Source organism: Salmo salar, chromosome ssa09 (genome assembly GCF_905237065.1).
Source record: "Salmo salar chromosome ssa09, Ssal_v3.1, whole genome shotgun sequence".
NCBI classification, from domain to species: Eukaryota; Metazoa; Chordata; class Actinopteri; order Salmoniformes; family Salmonidae; genus Salmo; species Salmo salar.
This window is the reverse complement of record NC_059450.1, coordinates 131,612,978-131,635,691: the sequence shown is the minus strand read 5'-3', so window position 1 is coordinate 131,635,691 and position 22,714 is coordinate 131,612,978. Positions and strand designations below refer to the sequence as shown.

General features: G+C 40.9%; 1 protein-coding gene across 1 annotated transcript in view; it reads right to left on the bottom strand.

Annotated features, from left to right (window-relative positions):
- LOC106612930 (2-(3-amino-3-carboxypropyl)histidine synthase subunit 1) overlaps positions 1–20,156 on the bottom strand; it is a 118,675-nt gene extending 98,519 nt beyond the window's left edge. Inside the window, exons 1-3 of the mRNA XM_045687017.1 lie at positions 20,138–20,156; positions 19,624–19,778; positions 17,110–17,225 (exon numbers count right to left, since the gene is read on the bottom strand). Of these exons, the coding sequence (XP_045542973.1) occupies positions 17,110–17,225; positions 19,624–19,778; positions 20,138–20,156 (290 nt within the window). The remainder of the gene's footprint in view (positions 1–17,109; positions 17,226–19,623; positions 19,779–20,137) is intronic.
- Between the last annotated feature and the right edge of the window lie 2,558 nt (positions 20,157–22,714).

Genomic DNA, 22,714 nt, shown 5'->3' with positions numbered 1-22,714 from the left:
GTGTAATATAGGTCTGACAAACTGTGACTGTGTAATATAGGTCTGACAAACTGACTGTGTAATATAGGTCTGACAAACTGTGACCGTGTAATATAGGTCTGACAAACTGTGACTGTGTTACATAGGTCTGACAAACTGTGACTGTGTTACATAGGTCTGACAAACTGTGACTGTAATATAGGTCTGACAAACTGTGACTGTGTAATATAGGTCTGACAAACTGTGACTGTGTTACATAGGTCTGACAAACTGACTGTGTAATATAGGTCTGACAGACTGACTGTGTAATATAGGTCTGACAAACTGTGACTGCGCAATATAGGTCTCACAGACTGACTGTGTAACATAGGTCTGACAAACTGTGACTGTGTAACATAGGTCTGACAAACTGTGACTGTGTAATATAGGTCTGACAAACTGTGACTGTGTAATATAGGTCTGACAAACTGTGACTGTGTAATATAGGTCTGACAAACTGTGACTGTGTAATATAGGTCTGACAATCTGTGACTGTGTAATATAGTTCTGACAAACTGTGACTGTGTAATATAGGTCTGACAGACTGTGACTGTGTAACATAGGTCTGACAGATTGTGACTGTGTAATATAGGTCTGACAAACTGTGACTGTGTAATATAGGTCTGACAGACTGACTGGATAATATAGGTCTGACAAACTGTGACTGTGTAATATAGGTCTGACAAACTGTGACTGTGTTACATAGGTCTGACAAACTGTGACTGTGTAATATAGGTCTGACAAACTGTGACTGTGTAATATAGGTCTGAGAAACTGTGACTGTGTAATATAGGTCTGACAGACTGTGACTGTGTAACATAGGTCAGACAGATTGTGACTGTGTAATATAGGTCTGACAAACTGTGACTGTGTAATATAGGTCTGACAGACTGACTGGATAATATAGGTCTGACAAACTGTGACTGTGTAATATAGGTCTGACAAACTGTGACTGTGTTACATAGGTCTGACAAACTGTGACTGTGTAATATAGGTCTGACAAACTGCGACTGTGTAATATAGGTCTGAGAAACTGTGACTGTGTAATATAGGTCTGACAGACTGTGACTGTGTAACATAGGTCTGACAGATTGTGACTGTGTAATATAGGTCTGACAACCTGTGACTGTGTAATATAGGTCTGACAAACTGTGACTGTGTAATATAGGTCTGACAGACTGTGACTGTGTAATATAGGTCTGACAGACTGTGACTGTGTAACATAGGTCTGACAGATTGTGACTGTGTAATATAGGTCTGACAAACTGTGACTGTGTAATATAGGTCTGACAAACTGTGACTGTGTTACATAGGTCTGACAAACTATGACTGTGTTACATAGGTCTGACAAACTGTGACTGTAATATAGGTCTGACAAACTGTGACTGTGTAATATAGGTCTGACAAACTGTGACTGTGTAACATAGGTCTGACAGATTGTGACTGTGTAATATAGGTCTGACAAACTTTGACTGTGTAATATAGGTCTGACAAACTGACTGTGTAATATAGGTCTGACAGACTGTGACTGTGTAACATAGGTCTGACAGATTGTGACTGTGTAATATAGGTCTGACAAACTGTGACTGTGTAATATAGGTCTGACAAACTGTGACTGTGTTACATAGGTCTGACAAACTGTGACTGTGTTACATAGGTCTGACAAACTGTGACTGTAATATAGGTCTGACAAACTGTGACTGTGTAATATAGGTCTGACAAACTGTGACTGTGTTACATAGGTCTGACAAACTGACTGTGTAATATAGGTCTGACAGACTGACTGTGTAATATAGGTCTGACAAACTGTGACTGCGCAATATAGGTCTCACAGACTGACTGTGTAACATAGGTCTGACAAACTGTGACTGTGTAACATAAGTCTGACAAACTGTGACTGTGTAATATAGATCTGACAAACTGTGACTGTGTAATATAGGTCTGACAAACTGTGACTGTGTAATATAGGTCTGACAAACTGTGACTGTGTAATATAGGTCTGACAGACTGACTGTGTAATATAGGTCTGACAAACTGTGACTGTGTAATTTAGGTCTGACAGACTGTGACTGTGTAATATAGGTCTGACAAACTGTGACTGCGTAATATAGGTCTGACAGATTGACTGTATAATATAGGTCTGACAAACTGTGACTGTGTAATATAGGTCTGACAGACTGACTGTGTAATATAGGTCTGACAGACTGACTGTGTAATATAGGTCTGACAGACTGTGACTGTGTAATATAGGTCTGACAGACTGTGACTGTGTAACATAGGTCTGACAGACTGACTGTGTAATATAGGTCTGACAAACTGTGACTGTGTAATATAGGTCTGACAAACTGTGACTGTGTAATATAGGTCTGACAGACTGACTGTGTAATATAGGTCTGACAAACTGTGACTGTAATATAGGTCTGACAAACTGTGACTGTGTAATATAGGTCTGACAAACTGTGACTGTGTTACATAGGTCTGAAAGACTGACTGTGTAATATAGGTCTGACAGACTGACTGTGTAATATAGGTCTGACAAACTGTGACTGTAATATAGGTCTGACAAACTGTGACTGTGTAATATAGGTCTGACAGACTGTGACTGTGTTATATAGGTCTGACAGACTGTTACCGTAATATAGGTCTGACAAACTGTGACTGTGTAATATAGGTCTGACAAACTGTGACTGTGTTACATAGGTCTGACAAACTGTGACTGTGTTATATAGGTCTGACAAACTGTGACTGTGTAATATAGGTCTGACAAACTGTGACTGTGTAATATAGGTCTGACAGACTGTGACTGTGTAACATAGGTCTGACAGATTGTGACTGTGTAATATAGGTCTGACAATCTGTGACTGTGTAATATAGGTCTGACAAACTGTGACTGTGTAATATAGGTCTGACAAACTGTGACTGTGTTACATAGGTCTGACAAACTGTGACTGTGTTACATAGGTCTGACAAACTGTGACTGTGTTACATAGGTCTGACAAACTGTGACTGTAATATAGGTCTGACAAACTGTAACTGTGTAATATAGGTCTGACAAACTGTGACTGTGTAACATAGGTCTGACAGATTGTGACTGTGTAATATAGGTCTGACAAACTGTGACTGTGTAATATAGGTCTGACAGACTGACTGTGTAATATAGGTCTGACAAACTGTGACTGTGTAATTTAGGTCTGACAGACTGTGACTGTGTAATATAGGTCTGACAAACTGTGACTGCGTAATATAGGTCTGACAGACTGACTGTATAATATAGGTCTGACAAACTGTGACTGTGTAATATAGGTCTGACAGACTGACTGTGTAATATAGGTCTGACAGACTGACTTTGTAATATAGGTCTGACAAACTGTGACTGTGTAATATAGGTCTGACAAACTGTGACTGTGTTACATAGGTCTGACAAACTGTGACTGTGTTACATAGGTCTGACAAACTGTGACTGTAATATAGGTCTGACAAACTGTGACTGTGTAATATAGGTCTGACAAACTGTGACTGTGTTACATAGGTCTGACAAACTGACTGTGTAATATAGGTCTGACAGACTGACTGTGTAATATAGGTCTGACAAACTGTGACTGCGCAATATAGGTCTGACAGACTGACTGTGTAACATAGGTCTGACAAACTGTGACTGTGTAACATAGGTCTGACAAACTGTGACTGTGTAATATAGGTCTGACAAACTGTGACTGTGTAATATAGGTCTGACAAACTGTGACTGTGTAATATAGGTCGGACAAACTGTGACTGTGTAATATAGGTCTGACAGACTGACTGTGTAATATAGGTCTGACAAACTGTGACTGTGTAATATAGGTCTGACAAACTGTGACTGCGTAATATAGGTCTGACAGACTGACTGTATAATATAGGTCTGACAAACTGTGACTGTGTAATATAGGTCTGACAGACTGACTGTGTAATATAGGTCTGACAGACTGACTGTGTAATATAGGTCTGACAGACTGTGACTGTGTAATATAGGTCTGACAGACTGTGACTGTGTAACATAGGTCTGACAGACTGACTGTGTAATATAGGTCTGACAAACTGTGACTGTGTAATATAGGTCTGACAAACTGTGACTGTGTAATATAGGTCTGACAGACTGTGACTGTGTAATATAGGTCTGACAGACTGTGACTGTGTAATATAGGTCTGACAAACTGTGACTGTACTATAGGTCTGACAAACTGTGACTGTGTAATATAGGTCTGACAAACTGTGACTGTGTTACATAGGTCTGACAGACTGACTGCGTAATATAGGTCTGACAGACTGACTGTGTAACATAGGTCTGACAAACTGTGACTGTGTAACATAGGTCTGACAAACTGTGACTGTGTAATATAGGTCTGACAAACTGTGACTGTGTAATATAGGTCTGACAAACTGTGACTGTAATATAGGTCTGACAAACTGTGACTGTGTAATTTAGGTCTGACAGACTGTGACTGTGTAATATAGGTCTGACAAACTGTGACTGCGTAATATAGGTCTGACAGACTGACTGTATAATATAGGTCTGACAAACTGTGACTGTGTAATATAGGTCTGACAGACTGACTGTGTAATATAGGTCTGACAGACTGACTGTGTAATATAGGTCTGACAGACTGTGACTGTGTAATATAGGTCTGACAGACTGTGACTGTGTAACATAGGTCTGACAGACTGACTGTGTAATATAGGTCTGACAAACTGTGACTGTGTAATATAGGTCTGACAAACTGTGACTGTATAATATAGGTCTGACAGACTGTGACTGTGTAATATAGGTCTGACAGACTGACTGTGTAATATAGGTCTGACAAACTGTGACTGTAATATAGGTCTGACAAACTGTGACTGTGTAATATAGGTCTGACAAACTGTGACTGTGTTACATAGGTCTGACAGACTGACTGTGTAATATAGGTCTGACAGACTGACTGTGTAATATAGGTCTGACAGACTGTGACTGTAATATAGGTCTGACAAACTGTGACTGTGTAATATAGGTCTGACAGACTGTGACTGTGTTACATAGGTCTGACAGACAGACTGTGTAATATAGGTCTGACAGACTGACTGTGTAATATAGGTCTGACAGACTGTGACTGTAATATAGGTCTGACAAACTGTGACTGTGTAATATAGGTCTGACAGACTGACTGTGTAATATAGGTCTGACAAACTGTGACTGCGCAATATAGGTCTGACAGACTGACTGTGTAACATAGGTCTGACAAACTGTGACTGTGTAACATAGGTCTGACAAACTGTGACTGTGTAATATAGGTCTGACAAACTGTGACTGTGTAATATAGGTCTGACAAACTGTGACTGTGTAATATAGGTCGGACAAACTGTGACTGTGTAATATAGGTCTGACAGACTGACTGTGTAATATAGGTCTGACAAACTGTGACTGTGTAATATAGGTCTGACAAACTGTGACTGCGTAATATAGGTCTGACAGACTGACTGTATAATATAGGTCTGACAAACTGTGACTGTGTAATATAGGTCTGACAGACTGACTGTGTAATATAGGTCTGACAGACTGACTGTGTAATATAGGTCTGACAGACTGTGACTGTGTAATATAGGTCTGAGAAACTGTGACTGTGTAATATAGGTCTGACAGACTGTGACTGTGTAACATAGGTCAGACAGATTGTGACTGTGTAATATAGGTCTGACAAACTGTGACTGTGTAATATAGGTCTGACAGACTGACTGGATAATATAGGTCTGACAAACTGTGACTGTGTAATATAGGTCTGACAAACTGTGACTGTGTTACATAGGTCTGACAAACTGTGACTGTGTAATATAGGTCTGACAAACTGTGACTGTGTAATATAGGTCTGAGAAACTGTGACTGTGTAATATAGGTCTGACAGACTGTGACTGTGTAACATAGGTCTGACAGATTGTGACTGTGTAATATAGGTCTGACAATCTGTGACTGTGTAATATAGGTCTGACAAACTGTGACTGTGTAATATAGGTCTGACAGACTGTGACTGTGTAATATAGGTCTGACAGACTGTGACTGTGTAACATAGGTCTGACAGATTGTGACTGTGTAATATAGGTCTGACAAACTGTGACTGTGTAATATAGGTCTGACAAACTGTGACTGTGTTACATAGGTCTGACAAACTATGACTGTGTTACATAGGTCTGACAAACTGTGACTGTAATATAGGTCTGACAAACTGTGACTGTGTAATATAGGTCTGACAAACTGTGACTGTGTAACATAGGTCTGACAGATTGTGACTGTGTAATATAGGTCTGACAAACTTTGACTGTGTAATATAGGTCTGACAAACTGACTGTGTAATATAGGTCTGACAGACTGTGACTGTGTAACATAGGTCTGACAGATTGTGACTGTGTAATATAGGTCTGACAAACTGTGACTGTGTAATATAGGTCTGACAAACTGTGACTGTGTTACATAGGTCTGACAAACTGTGACTGTGTTACATAGGTCTGACAAACTGTGACTGTAATATAGGTCTGACAAACTGTGACTGTGTAATATAGGTCTGACAAACTGTGACTGTGTTACATAGGTCTGACAAACTGACTGTGTAATATAGGTCTGACAGACTGACTGTGTAATATAGGTCTGACAAACTGTGACTGCGCAATATAGGTCTCACAGACTGACTGTGTAACATAGGTCTGACAAACTGTGACTGTGTAACATAAGTCTGACAAACTGTGACTGTGTAATATAGATCTGACAAACTGTGACTGTGTAATATAGGTCTGACAAACTGTGACTGTGTAATATAGGTCTGACAAACTGTGACTGTGTAATATAGGTCTGACAGACTGACTGTGTAATATAGGTCTGACAAACTGTGACTGTGTAATTTAGGTCTGACAGACTGTGACTGTGTAATATAGGTCTGACAAACTGTGACTGCGTAATATAGGTCTGACAGATTGACTGTATAATATAGGTCTGACAAACTGTGACTGTGTAATATAGGTCTGACAGACTGACTGTGTAATATAGGTCTGACAGACTGACTGTGTAATATAGGTCTGACAGACTGTGACTGTGTAATATAGGTCTGACAGACTGTGACTGTGTAACATAGGTCTGACAGACTGACTGTGTAATATAGGTCTGACAAACTGTGACTGTGTAATATAGGTCTGACAAACTGTGACTGTGTAATATAGGTCTGACAGACTGACTGTGTAATATAGGTCTGACAAACTGTGACTGTAATATAGGTCTGACAAACTGTGACTGTGTAATATAGGTCTGACAAACTGTGACTGTGTTACATAGGTCTGAAAGACTGACTGTGTAATATAGGTCTGACAGACTGACTGTGTAATATAGGTCTGACAAACTGTGACTGTAATATAGGTCTGACAAACTGTGACTGTGTTACATAGGTCTGAAAGACTGACTGTGTAATATAGGTCTGACAGACTGACTGTGTAATATAGGTCTGACAAACTGTGACTGTAATATAGGTCTGACAAACTGTTACTGTGTAATATAGGTCTGACAAACTGTGACTGTGTAATATAGGTCTGACAGACTGTGACTGTGTAACATAGGTCTGACAGATTGTGACTGTGTAATATAGGTCTGACAAACTGTGACTGTGTAATATAGGTCTGACAAACTGTGACTTTGTTACATAGGTCTGACAAACTGTGACTGTGTTACATAGGTCTGACAAACTGTGACTGTAATATAGGTCTGACAAACTGTGACTGTGTAATATAGGTCTGACAAACTGTGACTGTGTAATATAGGTCAGACAAACTGTGACTGTGTAACATAGGTCTGACAGATTGTGACTGTGTAATATAGGTCTGACAAACTGTGACTGTGTAATATAGGTCTGACAAACTGACTGTGTAATATAGGTCTGACAAACTGTGACTGTGTAATATAGGTCTGACAAACTGTGACTGTGTTACATAGGTCTGACAAACTGTGACTGTGTTACATAGGTCTGACAAACTGTGACTGTAATATATGTCTGACAAACTGTGACTGTGTAATATAGGTCTGACAAACTGTGACTGTGTTACATAGGTCTGACAAACTGACTGTGTAATATAGGTCTGACAGACTGACTGTGTAATATAGGTCTGACAAACTGTGACTGCGCAATATAGGTCTCACAGACTGACTGTGTAACATAGGTCTGACAAACTGTGACTGTGTAACATAGGTCTGACAAACTGTGACTGTGTAATATAGGTCTGACAAACTGTGACTGTGTAATATAGGTCTGACAAACTGTGACTGTGTAATATAGGTCTGACAAACTGTGACTGTGTAATATAGGTCTGACAATCTGTGACTGTGTAATATAGTTCTGACAAACTGTGACTGTGTAATATAGGTCTGACAGACTGTGACTGTGTAACATAGGTCTGACAGATTGTGACTGTGTAATATAGGTCTGACAAACTGTGACTGTGTAATATAGGTCTGACAGACTGACTGGATAATATAGGTCTGACAAACTGTGACTGTGTAATATAGGTCTGACAAACTGTGACTGTGTTACATAGGTCTGACAAACTGTGACTGTGTAATATAGGTCTGACAAACTGTGACTGTGTAATATAGGTCTGAGAAACTGTGACTGTGTAATATAGGTCTGACAGACGGTGACTGTGTAACATAGGTCAGACAGATTGTGACTGTGTAATATAGGTCTGACAAACTGTGACTGTGTAATATAGGTCTGACAGACTGACTGGATAATATAGGTCTGACAAACTGTGACTGTGTAATATAGGTCTGACAAACTGTGACTGTGTTACATAGGTCTGACAAACTGTGACTGTGTAATATAGGTCTGACAAACTGTGACTGTGTAATATAGGTCTGAGAAACTGTGACTGTGTAATATAGGTCTGACAGACTGTGACTGTGTAATATAGGTCTGACAGACTGACTGTGTAATATAGGTCTGACAAACTGTGACTGCGCAATATAGGTCTCACAGACTGACTGTGTAACATAGGTCTGACAAACTGTGACTGTGTAACATAAGTCTGACAAACTGTGACTGTGTAATATAGATCTGACAAACTGTGACTGTGTAATATAGGTCTGACAAACTGTGACTGTGTAATATAGGTCTGACAAACTGTGACTGTGTAATATAGGTCTGACAGACTGACTGTGTAATATAGGTCTGACAAACTGTGACTGTGTAATTTAGGTCTGACAGACTGTGACTGTGTAATATAGGTCTGACAAACTGTGACTGCGTAATATAGGTCTGACAGATTGACTGTATAATATAGGTCTGACAAACTGTGACTGTGTAATATAGGTCTGACAGACTGACTGTGTAATATAGGTCTGACAGACTGACTGTGTAATATAGGTCTGACAGACTGTGACTGTGTAATATAGGTCTGACAGACTGTGACTGTGTAACATAGGTCTGACAGACTGACTGTGTAATATAGGTCTGACAAACTGTGACTGTGTAATATAGGTCTGACAAACTGTGACTGTGTAATATAGGTCTGACAGACTGACTGTGTAATATAGGTCTGACAAACTGTGACTGTAATATAGGTCTGACAAACTGTGACTGTGTAATATAGGTCTGACAAACTGTGACTGTGTTACATAGGTCTGAAAGACTGACTGTGTAATATAGGTCTGACAGACTGACTGTGTAATATAGGTCTGACAAACTGTGACTGTAATATAGGTCTGACAAACTGTGACTGTGTTACATAGGTCTGAAAGACTGACTGTGTAATATAGGTCTGACAGACTGACTGTGTAATATAGGTCTGACAAACTGTGACTGTAATATAGGTCTGACAAACTGTTACTGTGTAATATAGGTCTGACAAACTGTGACTGTGTAATATAGGTCTGACAGACTGTGACTGTGTAACATAGGTCTGACAGATTGTGACTGTGTAATATAGGTCTGACAAACTGTGACTGTGTAATATAGGTCTGACAAACTGTGACTTTGTTACATAGGTCTGACAAACTGTGACTGTGTTACATAGGTCTGACAAACTGTGACTGTAATATAGGTCTGACAAACTGTGACTGTGTAATATAGGTCTGACAAACTGTGACTGTGTAATATAGGTCAGACAAACTGTGACTGTGTAACATAGGTCTGACAGATTGTGACTGTGTAATATAGGTCTGACAAACTGTGACTGTGTAATATAGGTCTGACAAACTGACTGTGTAATATAGGTCTGACAAACTGTGACCGTGTAATATAGGTCTGACAAACTGTGACTGTGTTACATAGGTCTGACAAACTGTGACTGTGTTACATAGGTCTGACAAACTGTGACTGTAATATAGGTCTGACAAACTGTGACTGTGTAATATAGGTCTGACAAACTGTGACTGTGTTACATAGGTCTGACAAACTGACTGTGTAATATAGGTCTGACAGACTGACTGTGTAATATAGGTCTGACAAACTGTGACTGCGCAATATAGGTCTCACAGACTGACTGTGTAACATAGGTCTGACAAACTGTGACTGTGTAACATAGGTCTGACAAACTGTGACTGTGTAATATAGGTCTGACAAACTGTGACTGTGTAATATAGGTCTGACAAACTGTGACTGTGTAATATAGGTCTGACAAACTGTGACTGTGTAATATAGGTCTGACAATCTGTGACTGTGTAATATAGTTCTGACAAACTGTGACTGTGTAATATAGGTCTGACAGACTGTGACTGTGTAACATAGGTCTGACAGATTGTGACTGTGTAATATAGGTCTGACAAACTGTGACTGTGTAATATAGGTCTGACAGACTGACTGGATAATATAGGTCTGACAAACTGTGACTGTGTAATATAGGTCTGACAAACTGTGACTGTGTTACATAGGTCTGACAAACTGTGACTGTGTAATATAGGTCTGACAAACTGTGACTGTGTAATATAGGTCTGAGAAACTGTGACTGTGTAATATAGGTCTGACAGACTGTGACTGTGTAACATAGGTCAGACAGATTGTGACTGTGTAATATAGGTCTGACAAACTGTGACTGTGTAATATAGGTCTGACAGACTGACTGGATAATATAGGTCTGACAAACTGTGACTGTGTAATATAGGTCTGACAAACTGTGACTGTGTTACATAGGTCTGACAAACTGTGACTGTGTAATATAGGTCTGACAAACTGCGACTGTGTAATATAGGTCTGAGAAACTGTGACTGTGTAATATAGGTCTGACAGACTGTGACTGTGTAACATAGGTCTGACAGATTGTGACTGTGTAATATAGGTCTGACAACCTGTGACTGTGTAATATAGGTCTGACAAACTGTGACTGTGTAATATAGGTCTGACAGACTGTGACTGTGTAATATAGGTCTGACAGACTGTGACTGTGTAACATAGGTCTGACAGATTGTGACTGTGTAATATAGGTCTGACAAACTGTGACTGTGTAATATAGGTCTGACAAACTGTGACTGTGTTACATAGGTCTGACAAACTATGACTGTGTTACATAGGTCTGACAAACTGTGACTGTAATATAGGTCTGACAAACTGTGACTGTGTAATATAGGTCTGACAAACTGTGACTGTGTAACATAGGTCTGACAGATTGTGACTGTGTAATATAGGTCTGACAAACTTTGACTGTGTAATATAGGTCTGACAAACTGACTGTGTAATATAGGTCTGACAGACTGTGACTGTGTAACATAGGTCTGACAGATTGTGACTGTGTAATATAGGTCTGACAAACTGTGACTGTGTAATATAGGTCTGACAAACTGTGACTGTGTTACATAGGTCTGACAAACTGTGACTGTGTTACATAGGTCTGACAAACTGTGACTGTAATATAGGTCTGACAAACTGTGACTGTGTAATATAGGTCTGACAAACTGTGACTGTGTTACATAGGTCTGACAAACTGACTGTGTAATATAGGTCTGACAGACTGACTGTGTAATATAGGTCTGACAAACTGTGACTGCGCAATATAGGTCTCACAGACTGACTGTGTAACATAGGTCTGACAAACTGTGACTGTGTAACATAAGTCTGACAAACTGTGACTGTGTAATATAGATCTGACAAACTGTGACTGTGTAATATAGGTCTGACAAACTGTGACTGTGTAATATAGGTCTGACAAACTGTGACTGTGTAATATAGGTCTGACAGACTGACTGTGTAATATAGGTCTGACAAACTGTGACTGTGTAATTTAGGTCTGACAGACTGTGACTGTGTAATATAGGTCTGACAAACTGTGACTGCGTAATATAGGTCTGACAGATTGACTGTATAATATAGGTCTGACAAACTGTGACTGTGTAATATAGGTCTGACAGACTGACTGTGTAATATAGGTCTGACAGACTGACTGTGTAATATAGGTCTGACAGACTGTGACTGTGTAATATAGGTCTGACAGACTGTGACTGTGTAACATAGGTCTGACAGACTGACTGTGTAATATAGGTCTGACAAACTGTGACTGTGTAATATAGGTCTGACAAACTGTGACTGTGTAATATAGGTCTGACAGACTGACTGTGTAATATAGGTCTGACAAACTGTGACTGTAATATAGGTCTGACAAACTGTGACTGTGTAATATAGGTCTGACAAACTGTGACTGTGTTACATAGGTCTGAAAGACTGACTGTGTAATATAGGTCTGACAGACTGACTGTGTAATATAGGTCTGACAAACTGTGACTGTAATATAGGTCTGACAAACTGTGACTGTGTAATATAGGTCTGACAGACTGTGACTGTGTTATATAGGTCTGACAGACTGTTACTGTAATATAGGTCTGACAAACTGTGACTGTGTAATATAGGTCTGACAAACTGTGACTGTGTTACATAGGTCTGACAAACTGTGACTGTGTTATATAGGTCTGACAAACTGTGACTGTGTAATATAGGTCTGACAAACTGTGACTGTGTAATATAGGTCTGACAGACTGTGACTGTGTAACATAGGTCTGACAGATTGTGACTGTGTAATATAGGTCTGACAATCTGTGACTGTGTAATATAGGTCTGACAAACTGTGACTGTGTAATATAGGTCTGACAAACTGTGACTGTGTTACATAGGTCTGACAAACTGTGACTGTGTTACATAGGTCTGACAAACTGTGACTGTGTTACATAGGTCTGACAAACTGTGACTGTAATATAGGTCTGACAAACTGTAACTGTGTAATATAGGTCTGACAAACTGTGACTGTGTAACATAGGTCTGACAGATTGTGACTGTGTAATATAGGTCTGACAAACTGTGACTGTGTAATATAGGTCTGACAGACTGACTGTGTAATATAGGTCTGACAAACTGTGACTGTGTAATTTAGGTCTGACAGACTGTGACTGTGTAATATAGGTCTGACAAACTGTGACTGCGTAATATAGGTCTGACAGACTGACTGTATAATATAGGTCTGACAAACTGTGACTGTGTAATATAGGTCTGACAGACTGACTGTGTAATATAGGTCTGACAGACTGACTTTGTAATATAGGTCTGACAAACTGTGACTGTGTAATATAGGTCTGACAAACTGTGACTGTGTTACATAGGTCTGACAAACTGTGACTGTGTTACATAGGTCTGACAAACTGTGACTGTAATATAGGTCTGACAAACTGTGACTGTGTAATATAGGTCTGACAAACTGTGACTGTGTTACATAGGTCTGACAAACTGACTGTGTAATATAGGTCTGACAGACTGACTGTGTAATATAGGTCTGACAAACTGTGACTGCGCAATATAGGTCTGACAGACTGACTGTGTAACATAGGTCTGACAAACTGTGACTGTGTAACATAGGTCTGACAAACTGTGACTGTGTAATATAGGTCTGACAAACTGTGACTGTGTAATATAGGTCTGACAAACTGTGACTGTGTAATATAGGTCGGACAAACTGTGACTGTGTAATATAGGTCTGACAGACTGACTGTGTAATATAGGTCTGACAAACTGTGACTGTGTAATATAGGTCTGACAAACTGTGACTGCGTAATATAGGTCTGACAGACTGACTGTATAATATAGGTCTGACAAACTGTGACTGTGTAATATAGGTCTGACAGACTGACTGTGTAATATAGGTCTGACAGACTGACTGTGTAATATAGGTCTGACAGACTGTGACTGTGTAATATAGGTCTGACAGACTGTGACTGTGTAACATAGGTCTGACAGACTGACTGTGTAATATAGGTCTGACAAACTGTGACTGTGTAATATAGGTCTGACAAACTGTGACTGTGTAATATAGGTCTGACAGACTGTGACTGTGTAATATAGGTCTGACAGACTGTGACTGTGTAATATAGGTCTGACAAACTGTGACTGTACTATAGGTCTGACAAACTGTGACTGTGTAATATAGGTCTGACAAACTGTGACTGTGTTACATAGGTCTGACAGACTGACTGCGTAATATAGGTCTGACAGACTGACTGTGTAACATAGGTCTGACAAACTGTGACTGTGTAACATAGGTCTGACAAACTGTGACTGTGTAATATAGGTCTGACAAACTGTGACTGTGTAATATAGGTCTGACAAACTGTGACTGTAATATAGGTCTGACAAACTGTGACTGTGTAATTTAGGTCTGACAGACTGTGACTGTGTAATATAGGTCTGACAAACTGTGACTGCGTAATATAGGTCTGACAGACTGACTGTATAATATAGGTCTGACAAACTGTGACTGTGTAATATAGGTCTGACAGACTGACTGTGTAATATAGGTCTGACAGACTGACTGTGTAATATAGGTCTGACAGACTGTGACTGTGTAATATAGGTCTGACAGACTGTGACTGTGTAACATAGGTCTGACAGACTGACTGTGTAATATAGGTCTGACAAACTGTGACTGTGTAATATAGGTCTGACAAACTGTGACTGTATAATATAGGTCTGACAGACTGTGACTGTGTAATATAGGTCTGACAGACTGACTGTGTAATATAGGTCTGACAAACTGTGACTGTAATATAGGTCTGACAAACTGTGACTGTGTAATATAGGTCTGACAAACTGTGACTGTGTTACATAGGTCTGACAGACTGACTGTGTAATATAGGTCTGACAGACTGACTGTGTAATATAGGTCTGACAGACTGTGACTGTAATATAGGTCTGACAAACTGTGACTGTGTAATATAGGTCTGACAGACTGTGACTGTGTTACATAGGTCTGACAGACAGACTGTGTAATATAGGTCTGACAGACTGACTGTGTAATATAGGTCTGACAGACTGTGACTGTAATATAGGTCTGACAAACTGTGACTGTGTAATATAGGTCTGACAGACTGACTGTGTAATATAGGTCTGACAAACTGTGACTGCGCAATATAGGTCTGACAGACTGACTGTGTAACATAGGTCTGACAAACTGTGACTGTGTAACATAGGTCTGACAAACTGTGACTGTGTAATATAGGTCTGACAAACTGTGACTGTGTAATATAGGTCTGACAAACTGTGACTGTGTAATATAGGTCGGACAAACTGTGACTGTGTAATATAGGTCTGACAGACTGACTGTGTAATATAGGTCTGACAAACTGTGACTGTGTAATATAGGTCTGACAAACTGTGACTGCGTAATATAGGTCTGACAGACTGACTGTATAATATAGGTCTGACAAACTGTGACTGTGTAATATAGGTCTGACAGACTGACTGTGTAATATAGGTCTGACAGACTGACTGTGTAATATAGGTCTGACAGACTGTGACTGTGTAATATAGGTCTGACAGACTGTGACTGTGTAACATAGGTCTGACAGACTGACTGTGTAATATAGGTCTGACAAACTGTGACTGTGTAATATAGGTCTGACAAACTGTGACTGTGTAATATAGGTCTGACAGACTGTGACTGTGTAATATAGGTCTGACAGACTGTGACTGTGTAATATAGGTTTGACAAACTGTGACTGTACTATAGGTCTGACAAACTGTGACTGTGTAATATAGGTCTGACAAACTGTGACTGTGTTACATAGGTCTGACAGACTGACTGCGTAATATAGGTCTGACAGACTGACTGTGTAACATAGGTCTGACAAACTGTGACTGTGTAACATAGGTCTGACAAACTGTGACTGTGTAATATAGGTCTGACAAACTGTGACTGTGTAATATAGGTCTGACAAACTGTGACTGTAATATAGGTCTGACAAACTGTGACTGTGTAATTTAGGTCTGACAGACTGTGACTGTGTAATATAGGTCTGACAAACTGTGACTGCGTAATATAGGTCTGACAGACTGACTGTATAATATAGGTCTGACAAACTGTGACTGTGTAATATAGGTCTGACAGACTGACTGTGTAATATAGGTCTGACAGACTGACTGTGTAATATAGGTCTGACAGACTGACTGTGTAATATAGGTCTGACAGACTGTGACTGTGTAATATAGGTCTGACAGACTGTGACTGTGTAACATAGGTCTGACAGACTGACTGTGTAATATAGGTCTGACAAACTGTGACTGTGTAATATAGGTCTGACAAACTGTGACTGTGTAATATAGGTCTGACAGACTGTGACTGTGTAATATAGGTCTGACAGACTGACTGTGTAATATAGGTCTGACAAACTGTGACTGTAATATAGGTCTGACAAACTGTGACTGTGTAATATAGGTCTGACAAACTGTGACTGTGTTACATAGGTCTGACAGACTGACTGTGTAATATAGGTCTGACAGACTGACTGTGTAATATAGGTCTGACAGACTGTGACTGTAATATAGGTCTGACAAACTGTGACTGTGTAATATAGGTCTGACAGACTGTGACTGTGTTATATAGGTCTGACAGACTGTTACTGTAATATAGGTCTGACAAACTGTGACTGTGTAATATAGGTCTGATAAACTGTGACTGTGTATTATAGGTCTGACAGACTGACTGTGTAATATAGGTCTGACAGACTGACTGTGTAAGGTAGGTCTGACCGAGGCTGAGAGTGGGATGGGTTTATAATGATAAAGGCTGAGTCACTCACATGACGGCGTTGAGGTTTCGGTAGAGGCGGGGGAGGTGCATCCCAGGATCTCTCCAGGGGACAGGGGTCGACACTGGGGAACCACCACCTCATACTCTGGTCTCAGAGCTGCACTCACCGCCTGGAGGGGAGGGGACAAACAACCATTGATAGATGTAAAATAACACCTACATCTTCTCTGTTCACACAAAGTGAGAGGCTGAGAGCGAGTGCCAACAATTTAGGCAAGAAAGAAGAAGCAGCATGCTCGGAGGCGGAGGAATCATGTGTTCTTTTCAGTTGGAGGTAAACAGGGAATATGGAGGCTGACCTGATGATCCCCCCACTCCATCTTGTATGACCTACACAAACCTACACACACTGTGAGCAAGAGGCGCACACACTCACTCACACACACCCAAACCGCCCCCAACACACAACAAACACATCAGCACGTCAGCGTGTATAAATAACACTGGTTACATTAGCAGGGGCCTGAACTAGTGTTGGTCATGTACTGACAGAGGGGAGCAGCAGAGAGGAGATGGAGGCGGTAGCTAGCTCTACTGTGGATCTAGAACTGCTTATGTAAAGGCCTGAGATGAGCAGAGAGTTCACTCACTCCTCCTTGTAAGTCCAAAATAACTGCAGCTGGGTTTTCATACCCACACTTGAACTGAACTTTAAGAGGCAGGCAGGAGGCTGGCTCACACAGGTACAGAGCTTCTCTATGTACAGTTGAAGTCGGAAGGTTACATACACTTAGGTTGGAGTCATTAAAACTCGTTTTTCAACCACTCCACAAATGTCTTGTTAACAAACTATAGTTTTGGCAAGTCAGTTAGGACATCTACTTTGTGCATGACACAAGTCATTTTACCAACAATTGTTTACAGACAGATTATTTCACTTATAATTCACTGTATCACAATTCCAGTGGGTCAGAAGTTTACATACACTAAGTTGACTGTGCCTTTAAACAGCTTGGAAAATTCCAGAAAATTATGTCATGGCTTTTGAAGCTTCTGATAGGCTATTGACATCATTTGAGTCAATTGGAGGTGTACCTGTGGATGTATTTCAAGGCCTACCTTCAAACTCAGTGCCTCTTTGCTTGACATCATGGGAAAATCAAAAGAAATCAGCCAAGACCTCAGAAAAAAAATCTGTAGACCTCCACAAGTCTGGTTCATCCTTGGGAACAATTTCCAAACGCCTGAAGGTACCACGTCCATCTGTACAAACAACAGTACGCAAGTATAAACACCATGGGACCACGCAGCCGTCATACCGCTCATGAAGGAGACATGGTCTGTCTCCTAGAGATGAACGTACTTTGGTGCGAAAAGTGCAAATCAATCCCAGAACAGCAAAGGACCTTGTGAAGATGCTGGAGGAAACAGGTACAATAGTATCTATATCCACAGTAAAACGAGACCTATATCGACATAACCTGAAAGGCTGCTCAGCAAGGAAGAAACCACTGCTCCAAAACTGCCATAAAAAAGCCAGACTACGGTTTGCAACTGCACATGGGGACGAAGAACATACTTTTTGGAGAAATGTCCTCTGGTCTGATGAAACAAAAATAGAACTGTTTGGCCATAATGACCATCGTTATGTTTGGAGGAAAAAGGGGGACGCTTGCAAGCCGAAGAACACCATCCCAACCGTGAAGCACGGGGGTGGCAGCATCATGTTGTGCGGGTGCTTTGGTGCAGGAGGGACTGGTGCATTTCACAAAATAGATGGCATCATGAGGTGGGAAAATGATGTGGATATATTGAAGCAACATCTCAAGACATCAGTCAGGAAGTTAAAGCTTGGTTGCAAATGGGTCTTCCAAATGGACAATGATCCCAAGCACACTTCCAAAGTTGTGGCAAAACGGCTTAAGGACAACAAAGTCAAGGTATTGGAGTGGCCATCACAAAGCCCTGACCTCAATCCTATAGAAAGGTTGTGGGCAGAACTGAAAAAGCGTGTGCGAGCAAGGAGGCCTACAAACCTGACTCAGTTACACCAGCTCTGCCAGGAGGAATGCGCAAAAATTCACCCAACTTATTGTGGGAAGCTTATGGAAGGCTACCCGAAAGGTTTGACCCAAGTGAAACAATTGAAGGGCAATGCTACCAAATACTAATTGAGTCTATGTAAACTTCTGACCCACTGGGAATGTGATGAAAGAAATAAAAGCTGAAATAAATCATTCTCTCCACTATTATTCTGACATTTCACATTCTTAAAATAAATTGGTGATCCTAACTGACCTAAAACAGGGATTTTTTACTAGGATTAAATGTCAGGAATTGTGAAAAACTGAGTTTAAATGTATTTGGCTAAGGTGTATGTAAACTTCCGACTTCAACTGTATACAGTAATCATGTAGGCTTATATACATGTACACAGAGACACAAGCAGTCCCCACAAAGAGGCACACACACACACACACACACACACACACACACACACACACACACACACACACACACACACACACACACACACACACACACACACACACACACACACACACACACCTTCAGTGCAGCCACAAACTGGATAGTGCTGACAAGTGCCAGAGAGTGTCCAGGGGGGAAGTTGAACTTGACCGTGTCCAGAAAGTGTGCGTTGTCCATCTGGATATCCACAAACACGTACAGCATCTTAATGCCTGCTGTGTAGTCTATAGGGACTGCAGGGAGTCAGACAGGGTTAGGATTAATCATTGAATATGTTATGTTAGTTTTATACCATGGACATGGGGTACTCCTCATATAGCTAGCATTAAACTACAGTCACACACTGCACACACCCACTTTTGCAATAGAGCTGAAACCCTTTCCGTTTGATTGAGCCGGTGTTGGGTGCTGATGCAAATACCTCAGTTATTTCAGGAAGGAGAGGGACACATGCAATTACTATTAATTTCACAGGCCATTTATGCCAGACCCGCCTGGGCTTAGGAAAGCCAGAGACTTAGGGACGGGGGGAGCGGGATGGAGGAGGTGGGAGAGAGGGCCGAGGGAGATGGGGGGCAAAGGGCACGGATACCATCTTTGGTTTTGATCATGGTAATTACAGTTCCTCGTGTTACATGCAATTTACATTTACAAATCTTGAGTAAAGGACATTTATGCTGTGATTAAGCAAATGGGCCATTGTCATTTAAACGTTGAAACATTTGTAACGTAGCTCATTTGATGCCGCAGACGTATGAATAAGAGATAAAAGCGGAGAAGGCATGACAGGGAGAGGACAAGAGAGAGAAGGATGGAAGATTACAACACTTTACTAGTAGATAGTTTGTGGTTTGAAAGATAGAAGCAGAAATGAAGAGGAGACTAGTGATGGGGGACAACAATACAGCTACATATCACAATATTATTTTGGACAATATTATATCGATACTTTGACTTCAAGTACCGAATTGTAAAAAAAATTAAATTAAAATAAAAATAATTCAACCAAAAAAATAATACATTTGCTAGGTTGCGCTAATTGGCTGGACCTGCGCCGAAACGCTGGTATCCTTCATCCTATTGCTTGTCCTCCATCTTATTTTTAAATAGTGAGGCAACATGTTTACAGCACTTTTATTTCCATGAGTGATAAAAACACATTTTCTCATGGTCTCTCGCCTCTCTGTAGCAGACATACACAGAGTATACCAGACATTAGGAACACCTTCCTAATATTGAGTTGCACCGCCGTTTACCCTCAGAATAGCCTCAATTCGTCGGGACATGGACTCTACAAGGTGTTGAAAGTGTTCCACAGGGATGCTGGCCCATGTTGACTCCAATGCTTCCCACAGTTGTGTTAAGTTGGCTGGATGTCCTTTGGGTGTTGGACCATTTTTGATGCACATGGGAATCTGTTGAGCATGAAAAACCCAGCAGCGTTGCAGTTCTTGACACAAACCAGTGCTCCTGGCATCTACTACTATACTCCGTTCAAAGGCACTTAACTTTTTTGTCTTGCCCATTCACCCTCTGAATGACACACAATCCATGTCTCAATTGTCTCAAGGCTTAAAAGTCTCCTCCTGTTCATCTACACTGATTGAAGTGGATTTAACAAGAGACATCAATAAGGGATCATAGCTTTCACCTGGATTCACCTGGTCAGTCAGTCATGGAAAGAGCAGGTGTTCTTAATGTTTTCTACACTCAGTGTAGAGTGAGCAATATGTTTGGAACATCACATCGTAATAAAATCTAATCGCAATCAATCTAATCGTGAGAATCACAATACATATCGGCACCTAAGTATCGTGATAATACCGTATCGTGAGGTCCCTGGTTATTCCCAGTCCTACTAGCTATAGAAGTGGGCTGAAGAAAACACATTGTCATTCAATTTTGGGTGGGATAGGGAGAGGTAATGTACTGTATATATTAAAATAGAGGGGTAACGAGAGAAAGGAGGGGAAAGAGAACGAGAGAATTTGGAATTGTCAATTACCAGGCACCAGGAGTGATGAATGGGTAGCAGTATCAGGAATGAAGGACGGAGAGAGATGGATAGTAAGAAACAGGTCCAGGTGGGAGACAGAGAGAAGTTACAAATACCAGGTGGTTGGAATGGGGAGATGTTGTGGAATTGGGGACAGACAAGGAGTAAAGACTCCACTTGCCCAGCTAGGCAGGCAGACAGACAAACATGTAGGCAGACAGACAGCAGACAGGCAGGCAGACAGCAGGGATGGTAGGCAGGCAGAGACAGACAGACAGACAACAGACAGACAGCAGGCAGGGAGACAGCAGGCAAACAGACAGAGACAGACAGACAGACCGCAGGTACGTAGGCAGACCGCAAGCAGGCAGGCAGACAACAGGCAGGGAGACAGCAGGCAGACAGTAAACAGAGAGGCAGACAGCAGGCAGGGAGACAGACAGACAGACAGACAACAGGCAGGGAGGGAGACAGACAGACAGCAGGCAGGCAGACAGACAGACAGCAGGCAGAAAGGGAGACAGCAGGCAGACAGACAGACAGACAGAGCGAGAGGGAATACCAGGCGGCTGGGCTGAGGAGATGACGGGCTGTGGCGGTGATAAGTGACTAAGGGAACACTGAGTCAAGTCCCCACGCGAAGCAGTGTCATGACGTTGGCCTGTGGGTAACGTTTATGACCCCCCATAAATACCTTTCTCCCTTTTCTCTCTTGACTCTACTGAAGGACTCTTGAAAAGCCTTTGTTAAACATAGAGAGTCGGGGAACATCAAAAGTTGGGGGGAAAGGAACCATATTTCGGTAATCCAACCAGTTGAAAATATGCGTTGGTACTTAATGAATATGATGTCAGTTCAGTTGTCATCTGAGACATTCTTATTAATGACAGGACGACATAAACTGTATCTGGGAAAGTCTACACATTCTAGTTATCAGATTCACATGGAATTGTTGTGCAATTTAAATGTTTAAATATGAAACTATTTGTGAAAAGATTAACTGTAATTTTAGCTTCCAAATGAGAGAATTGGGTTTTCATAAGGTTAGAGCTCTGCTCAATCAGTGGCCCGCCCCTGTGAAGAGACATCGGTTATAAACTATGAAACACACCCTTCTCTCCCTCCACTATATAAGCCCTTGACGAAAATGTAACCTGCGGTTCCCGAGTACGC